The following is a 9596-nucleotide window of genomic DNA, read 5'->3' as shown; positions in this document are numbered from 1 at the left end:
TTAAACTTAGTTACAGCGCTTTCAGAAAGACATCTACTGTGATAAAGTCTACTCTCCACTGCTGTGTAAATGTAAATGTTATCAGGAAATGATCAGACAGCAGAGGGTTTTCAGGAAACTCTGTTACGTGTTCAGTTTCTCTGCCATATGTTAACACAAGATCTAGAGTGTGATTAAAGTGGGTTCTTTTACAGTTTGACAGAAGCCCACTGAGTCTAATATTGTCACGGCACTGAGTCTGGTGACCCCGTGTTTGTGTTTTTGGTTGAAGTTAAACTCTTTGAATTATGGTTTCCTGTTTGTATATTATTTGTAGTTCCTGGTTTCTAGGTGTCTCTTCTGTTTCTGTGCCTCCTCCATGTTCTTGATGAACGTTTAATTCTGTTCTCCGTGTGTTGTATGTGTAGTCTTATTTTTCTCTCTTCCCTGTGTCCCACATCTTGGTACTTTTGTTTCTGTGTTTCTTGTTGTCTCTGTTCCAGAGTCTGTCGTGTTTCCACGTCTCTGTCTAGTCTGCGTCTTTGTGGATGCCTCGTACTTCCTGTTTTACTTTGACAGTCTGTGTCCTATGTCAGTGTGTTCTGCTTTGCTTCCTTTATCTCTTTATTTCAGATTAGTCCCGGCTGTGCTTCCCTCCTTCTTTCCATTCCCTCGTTACTCCCTGGTGTATTTAAGCCCTGTGTTTTCCTCTGTCTGTTGTTGTCTTACACCCTCTGTGTTTCCAGCCATTTTCTAGTCACAGTTCCTGGTTTGTTTTCTCTTTTCTAGTTAAGTTTTGTATTTGAAGTGAGTTATTTGCCACTAGAGTAAAGCTGCCTCTTTTAGTTAACCCTTTTGCTTATGAGTCCTGCTTTTTGGTCCAACATGCTGCCTGCCACACAGCAAATCCATGACCTATAATGTAGTGATGGGCAGATGAAGCTTCATGAAGCACTGAAGCTTTTCATCCAATTGGTTCACTCCAGCGCAAAGCTTCTTGAAGCTTCATTTGCTCTAGCAGGACACCTACTGGACGTAAAAATATTAGTTGGCATGAATTTGAAGAGTGTGGCCTTTTGCAGACAGCCTGTAAATGTCAACAATAAAAGGAGTGTGTAAAACATGTATATTGTAGTGATGGCAGTATACTGTGTATATTTATACTGGCAGTATGGAAAATGATCATTTGGAAATGCTTAAAATGGAAATGATCATTTACTGTGAGGTGAGGTGTGGTTGGGGTGTGGACAGTGGTTGTGCTTTTGTAACGTTGAGGTATGGACAGCTACGCACTGAGGCTTTGAGCCTCAGTCCTGCCTGTTCACATTTTATTCTGTAAAAACTAAATTTTCACTGCTTTTATGGCCTTTTTAGTGGGGAGAACATAGCTGGGATTTAATGATTTAACAAATCTTTTGAATCCTTTGTCCTCCACAATGCTAAATGGCTGGGAGTCCTCAATCACCATGGTAACCAGGTCTTCATCTATTGGAGATTGTCTTTGTCTTTCCTCAGGAGAACAAAGCACAAATATAAATATCACACACGTAACTTATAACAGTTGTATAATATTGTTATATCATTTAGTAACATTACTGCATGCTATATTATCATGGCATTTGATGGCTCACCTGGTCTTGCTCCACAATCGGTGTTCCCCTTATTCTCATGCAAAGCTCTGTAGTGCCTAAGCATGGATGAGGTGTTGTTGTTATATCCCAGCTCCCTGGCACATAGCAAACACTTCACCTTGTACAAAAGTACAGACAGCTTAACATAGGTTTTATTGCACCATCAGTGTTATGAAAATACATCTTCTGTAGAAATTTACATACCTTGTTGGGAGGAATAAGATCAAAATGTTCCCACACAGGGGAGGACATCCTCCTCTTCTTAGCTGGCTCCATTCTCTCCTGACTTTCTCTCCTCACTCTCATAAACCTCCAAACTGTCTCCAAACTCTCACTAACCGCAACTCTCCATCAAACACCCACATTTTGAATGAAGTCTGAGGGGTTTATATCGCTGTCATAGCTCGCGGCAAAGTTCAAACCACTTCATGAACCAGTCACGTGGTACAGCCGGGCAGCGAGGCTTCGGACGTCATCATTTTCAGCTCCTCCCATAAATGAAGCAAGCCTCGATACGCGCATCGCGGAAACGCTCCCTCCATTACTCGACACAAGCTTCGAAGCCTTGATACATAACGTCACATCACTACTATAATGGACCAAATGCATTGTGAGCACTAAATCAGAACCAGTTAAATGAAAACTGGAAAATGTAACATAACAAATAAAAACCCCACGTTCTCAATAAATCAACAGGTTAACACATAAGAATGTTTTTATTTCAAAGTTTAAGTTTAAAATAAAAAAATATTTATATTCACGTGTATCATGTTGATAACAGCAATGTTATTTGTAAATAAAAATATATATATTACATCTTTTAATCATGTAAATTCCCTGCTCCTGTCATAGACGTGCACATGATGTCCAAAAAAATTACCAAGTCCAAAGTTCAAATGTTAAACGTCATATTGACGTCCAGGTTGGGTCATGGTTGGACGTCCAAATTGTAGATTAAGTTCAGATGATGGACCGGCAGACCAAATATTGAGAAGATCTTAACATCTATCCAACGTTCAATGTTTAGTGAATGTGCTTTAGCAAAAAGGAAAGTTTGAAGCCTGATCTTAAAAGTAGAGATAGTGTCTGTGTCCTGAATCCAAACTGGAAGCTGGTTCCACAGAAGAGGGGCCTGAAAACTGAAGGCTCTGCCTCCCATTCTACTTTTAAATACTCTAGGAACAACAAGTAGGCCTGCAGAGCGAGAGCGAAGTGCTCTAATAGGGTGATATGGTACTACAAGGTCATTAAGATAAGATGGGGCCTGATTATTTAAGACCTTGTATGTGAGGAGCAGGATTTTGAATTCTGGATTTAACAGGAAGCCAAAACAGGAGAAATCTGCTCTCTTTCTAGTCCCTGTCAGGACTCTTGCTGCAGCATTTTGGATCAGCTGAAGGCTTTTCAGGGAGTTTTTAGGACTTCCTGATAATAATGAATTACAGTCGTCCAGCCTGGAAGTAATAAATGCATGAACTAGTTTTTCAGCGTCACTCTGAGACAGGATATTTCTAACTTTAGAGATGTTGCACAAATGGAAGAAAGCAGTCTTACATATTTGTTTAATATGTGTTATGAGCGGCTGTGTGCAGACAGGAATAGGACCCAAGGTGCAGACTCCGGAGACAGATGTGAACTCAAAACAGCTTTAATGTTAAACTCAAATATAACATAACGGGGGGGGGGGGGGGGGGGGGGGGGGGGGGGGATCAAAATAAACTTACACCAGAGGACTGACAGAACACACAGCTAGAAAAACAGTAGATCACGACACAGACAGAGAAACACAGGGCTTAAATACACAGAGGGAGCAATCAGGGAATGGGTAACAGGAGGGAAACACAGCTGGGGCAAATCAGGCCTAACGAGACCAGGGGAAGCGAAACCAGATACATTAACCTCAGACAAGGACCTTCAAAATAAAACAGGAAACATGACACAGTCTGAACTAAAGACACAGACTCGCAGGCACTGCAACAGAGGGAACAGAGACGTGGGACCAGGGCAGACACACTGGACACGGGGATATAGCAGCTAAGGATACACAGAGACGCCAACTAGACAAGGGGATACAGCTGACAGGGGAGACAGAGCAACTAGAGAAGACAGACATAAACCATAAGACAGAACTCAAAGAAACCAAAGACTAGAAATTCTAAATAATATAATAAACTCAAAAACCCCGGGTCAACGACCCAGGCATCCTAACAATATGTGCGTTGAAGGACGTGTCCTGGTCAAAAATGACTCCAAGGTTCCTCACAGCGTAACTGGAGGCCGAGGTAATGCCATCCAGAGTAAGAATCTGCTTAGAGACCATATTTGAATAAACTTACAGCTCAATGCAGTTTCTGTGTTTCTGTAATCTTTTACTGACTTTAATCACTTAAAAAAATGCACACAGCGTGTTCCTGCCTGTTAGCAGTTAAACAGCTACGTTAGCTAACCAAATAGCCTTTTCACTACATCATCAAACCTTTTGAGAAAAAAAGACGGCCGGCCTTCTCTGTGTTACTTTTACATTTCCCTCCATTGCTTTACCCTCATATTACGTTTTTTAATATTTTGATTTCAGGCTTTATCAGAGCACAACTTCCCGTTCCTCCTGCTGTGACGGCCATATCCAGAGGAAGAGTGATCACCTTTAGCAGCCTCAGTGTTCAACGCCTGAGCTGTGGTAAGATGGAAAATAGTCTCCAAAAACCAGCAGCCTAAGCAGAGAAGCCCAGACCTCCTCCTCCCCAGCCAGCTCCTTTAGCTTGTCTGGGGGACACCAAAGCGTTACCAGGCCAGCTGAGAGTTAATAAAATTACATTTACTAAATAATAAAGTGTTTGAAACATTAATACCTAAAAAGAGATAAACGTGTGCAAGTTGCTACAGATTAGTCAATAAACAGCAGCAGCCTGGACAAAGCTGTTTCTCTAATGCTGTTAGAGAAACAGTCTAAGGCAGCTTCCTTAAGTAAAACAAACACGGAGACAGTCTTGAATCAACAATCGTCTCGAGATATTTATAGGGTTGCACATATTCCACCTTAATGTTTGTGGCATCAGACATGTTGGGAGCTTTTCTGAAGTCCACAGTTGGTTCCTTGGTTTTTGATATGTTGAGGTTACAGATTGTTCAATAACAGCTCCATGGTTGGTTTTCTTGCCCCTCAAAAAACTCACGTTTGCTCAAAGCTGCCTCACAGACTTTTTCTGCTTGTGTGTCAGGTGGGTAGTTAGCACGGAGGCTTGTGTGACATGCACTGAAGTGTGTCTCCACTGTGTCACTTTCTCGTCGCCACAGTCGTCCCACAAGTGAGACACACACACATTTCTTTAGCCGTTGTAGCAAAGAGCTCTGCCTCCCACTCACTGTGAAAACAGAACATTTTTCTGCCATGTTTTTCTGTCGGGGTAAAAACTGCATCTAGATCCTCCTTCGGGCTGCGCCTGCTTTCTTATCTCAGCGGAGAAAAATGGCAGTTTATCTTCATGATGCTGAACTTTGACCTCAGACAGGTCTGAGTGCATACACAGAAAATCAGTTTTACCATTCAAATCTCTAGTAATCCAGATGTTACTGGTTAAAAAAGTACAGCCACACATTTAAATTCAGTTTTTATTTCCATGGTAACCTGCAGTATTTTCAGAGCATGCCCTGTGGGCGACTCTCACGGTCCCTTCAGGCGACCAGGTGGGCACGTGTTGCTGCCTCTGTTATACACAGTCGCTCCTTTTGCTCAGCAGGAATCAGATAGTTGACTGACAGCAGTTTCATGGCCAGGTGAGGCCTGTTTGTCACGGCCGAGCTGACTGGAGGGTTCAGATGCAGAACTCCACGTAACACCACGAAAACATGAACAAGGATTTATTCTCAAAAGCAAAAACGTCAAGATATGATTTACAAGATACTATGAACTAAAGTTGTCTTCTAAGCATATAAACCTAACATGGAACAAGGGCTTGACTGCTACTATGAATCAGCGTAATTGAAATCTTCATGGAAACAAAAACACTCTGTTCGAGAGCACAGAGGGGAGACGCTGGAAATGCACCGGGAGTCTCAGTGCGCTGTAACGGGAGGAGAGTGGATTTAGTGCCTAGGCCTGGGGGAAAGTGTCCAGGAAAACATCACCGAATTTTGCCGGGCGGAGGGCGGACACAAAGGGAGTACTAGGTCCGGGTGAGGGGCAGATTCACTCCTATTTAGTGCATGGGGATCTGCCCGGCCCGGGAGCCGTCGCCAGTCCCCTTCCAGGCCTTCCCAAAACCGCAGCACAATTAATGTCCAAGCATTCAACTTTCAATACTAAACGCTGTCAAACCTAAAATGAGGACGTGGGCCCAGATAGTGAGCTATGGGCAAAACACAGTGAGTCTCAGTCTGCACAATCACCTGTTAATTGTCTGAAACAACACTGACTAGGTGAAGCAGAACTTGTGGCGAAGAGTGAAGTGAGCGCTGGTCCATAAATGTTGACAGCTCAGTCGCCCACAGCTGAGGAGACGCCACTGTACAGTAACTCCACCCCAAGGTGGAGACAGCAGCTCAGAGGCAAAACAGCTGTACTCACCCGGACCATGACACTGTTCCCTCAGTTCATTCAAACTTTAGCACACAAAACATCTTAGTTTGTACTTGGATGTTCACTGGAACTCTTAACATGACAAAATAAATCAACCAATCAGAGAAGGTTTGATGTAAAATCCACGGTGGTGGTGTACAGAGGTCGGACTAACATTTATGGATGTGACTGCAGCTGCTGGGTCTAAAACACAAAGTGCATCAAACCTGCTTTACTACATGTCGTTTCTCCTTTTCTCTGATACTGTGTGTGTATAACAGAGAGGGGAGTGATCACTGTGCAGTCAGCTGTGTACAGATGTGCAGATACACAAACCTGCTCTCAGACTGGCACTCAGCACATCAAGAACAGGTAGTTTAAGATCTTCAATAACAAATGACTGTTTGAATAAAAACAGCAGCAGCTCTGAAACACTTTAATAAAGCTGAAAACGAGCTGCTTTCTGTGTCCCTGCAGCTGTGATGGAAGAAAAGTGTGTGACATAAATATGAACATCATCAGTGCTTCTGATCCCGGCGTCTGCACCTACCTGGACACCACCTTCACCTGCGTCCCTGCAAGTCTGTTACATGTGTGATTATCAGCTAACAATCAGTCACATCTGTACATGAATCATTACAGTTTCTAATGTGATGCGTTTCTTTGTCAGTCCACAATGTAACATGTGAAGGATCTCAGGCGAACCTTCAGTGTGGTCAGATTTATTTTTCTCATTTATTGTAACTTTAGTGGATTCATTTGATAGAACTACAAACATGGTTACAGTTCATGAACTCTTCCTCAGGTGAAGGACAGGTTATAGTCGTCTCCTGGGCGAATTATGGTCGCCGTGACAACACCACGTGCCCTGATGGAAATCCTGATCACGTCAAAAATGTTCTCTGTTCGAGTCCCAGTAGTGCAGAATATGTAACTAACAGGTAGAGATGCTGACTCTCTTTCCATCTTCTCTCAGATGACACGGCGTACTTCAGTCCTCTGCTGACTCACCTTTGACCTGCATTCACAGGTGTAACTGGCAGAACAACTGTACTGTTGGAGCATCAAACACAGGGTTTGGAGACCCCTGTGGTGGCACCTACAAGTACCTGGAGGTGTTTTACACTTGTCAGGGTAAGAACCTGAAACCTTTAGACTGCATTCATTCCTGTGCGCATAAAAAGGTCATTGCTGAAAAAGACTCAATAATCTGACATGAATATCTTGTCAGCTTATTTTTACAGATCCTGAGTGAACAAATTGAAATGATGTTTATGAAAGTCTTAAAAAACAGAATCCTGTGATTTTTATAGAATTTAATTATGGAAAAATGTAATTTAATGAAGAAATCAGTGATGCTGATCACAATATATAGATACTCCAAAACAAAATGTAAAAATCTATTAGTCTGTTTTCTCCTAAATGTTGCAGTGTTAGACCTGCTTTAAAAAAATACTGCAACAGCTGATGTTTTTCCTTTGATGTGTGAAAAGTCCTCTGAGTTTTAAAAGTGCTGCAATTCAGTTTTATTTATACAGCACCAAATCCAAATAACAGATTGCCTCAAGTTGCTTTGTATAAAAAAAGTAGAGACCTTAGAATAATAGAAACAAAACAGAGAAAATCTCAACAATCATATGACTCCCTGTGATGATGTCACATGGAAAACCTCTATACACAAAGTGAAGAGGGTCCAGGCTCTCACACATGACAGGCCTGACTCTGTATGGACTTTTGGAAGACTGGGCACCATGGATTGGCTAATTCATGTGAACTGAGCTTCATCCCACATTTTATTATTCATGTGGCTTAAACTTTGTTCAGTTGTTGTTACTAACGTCTTTAGTAAGTAAGTAAAAGTTTATTTATAAAACACCTTTCAAGACAGAGATCAAAAAGTGCTTCACCAAAAAAAAAAAAAATAACAGAGCATAAAAAAAGAGTTATCCAAACACATGCCTAAAAACTGAGTTTTTATTGGTTCTTGAAAGACACGACTGAGATCTCAGGCTCAGAGGGAGAGAGTTTCAGAGTCTGGGAACCACTGTGGTCAAAACTCGGTCTCCTTTAGTTTTCAACCTCCTGTCATGTACAATAAGTAGCTCTTGATCACATGACCTCAGGGACCTGCTGATGGCTGTAAAGGCTCACTGATCGTCCACTAAGAGCTCTGAAAGTCAAACCACAATCTCGAAGAATGTTTTGTTTAGACTGGTGAGCAATGAATTAGAGTGACGTAAGGTTTATATTTGTGAGGCGAATAGTCTTTCATTGTTACATTTTTGACACACACACACACACACAGTTACGTCCCCTGGCTAGTCTAGGGGGTTGAAGGGACGAACATAAATGTGGATAGAAAAGGAGGAGCCAAGATGGTAATTCTAAAAGGTTTATTTAATACTGGTGATGGGGTTCAGACCGAGGTGTAACGTCAGGGAGAGCCAAGGCCAACATTACAAACAAAACATCCCTGACGTAGAAATAAAAGAAACTTACCTAACTCCAAAGAAACAAAATATACAACCTATAACCATAACCTACCTAACAACACATAAACAGGAGAAAACAGGGTGTCAAAACAAAAGGCAGCTCTCCCCTACAAGCAGTCTGAACATGAAACAACAATGCTCACACAAAATACAAAGGCATGCAAGCCTGCACAAGTATGGCAACCAAAATGGCTGAAGAGCCAGAAGCATGGCCAGAGTCTCTTTTTCAATTGTCGAGTACCGCCTTTGATGAGTATCGAACTTCTTGCCAAAGAAGCAGACAGGATGACTCACTCCTTGTCCATCATCCTGAAGAAGAACAGCTCCAGCCCCCACCTCACTGGCATCCACTTCAAGCTTGAAAGGTTTCGAAAAGTCTGGAGCAACAAGAACAGGTGAACTCGACAGAAGACCTTTTGCACATTCAAAAGCATGTTGACACTCAGGACTCCAAATGAATGGTACCTTCGGGATGCACAGGTTTGTCAGTGGTGTTACGACTTCAGAAAAATTCCTACAGAAACACCTGTAGTAACCAACCATCCCCAGAAATCTACGCAGCTCACGGCGTGTTGTTGGCACAGGAAAGTTGAGGATGGCAGTAACCTTTGCACTGATGGGCAGGGCAAGGTTCGCCCTGCCCAACTTCCTTTCCAAGGTAGGTCACTGTAGCCTTACCAAACTCGCATTTAGCCAAGTTGAGGGTCAAGGAAGCATCAGCTAAACGCTTGAACACAGTGGTTAAAGTGTCGACATGCTCTGACCAGTTGGAAGAATAGATGACCACATCATCAAGATAAACATTACAGTTCGCCACACCAGATAATACAGTTGACATTAACCTCTGAAAGGTAGCAGGAGCATTTCTCATTCCAAATGCCATGACTGTATATTGTAAAAAGTGATCAGGTGTTACGAAAGCTGAGATTTCTGATGCTC

At 42.3% G+C, this 9596-nt stretch overlaps 1 protein-coding gene across 1 annotated transcript; it reads left to right on the top strand.

The window, feature by feature from the left end:
• Positions 1-2204: 2204 nt before the first annotated feature.
• LOC308407345 (L-rhamnose-binding lectin SML-like) lies at positions 2205-9056 on the top strand (the record flags this gene model as incomplete). Its single annotated transcript, XM_080898910.1, has 8 exons — positions 2205-2220; positions 4186-4287; positions 6447-6537; positions 6643-6746; positions 6836-6880; positions 6971-7106; positions 7196-7299; positions 8932-9056. The coding sequence occupies 8 exons, from the start codon at positions 2205-2207 to the stop codon at positions 9054-9056; spliced, it is 723 nt and encodes a 240-aa protein (XP_080755036.1).
• Between the last annotated feature and the right edge of the window lie 540 nt (positions 9057-9596).

This window comes from Rhamphochromis sp. 'chilingali' (genome assembly GCF_963969265.1).
Source record: "Rhamphochromis sp. 'chilingali' genome assembly, chromosome: 12".
NCBI lineage: Eukaryota > Metazoa > Chordata > Actinopteri > Cichliformes > Cichlidae > Rhamphochromis > Rhamphochromis sp. 'chilingali'.
Note: the sequence above shows the minus strand (reverse complement) of the source record. Positions and strands in the feature narration are given on the sequence as shown.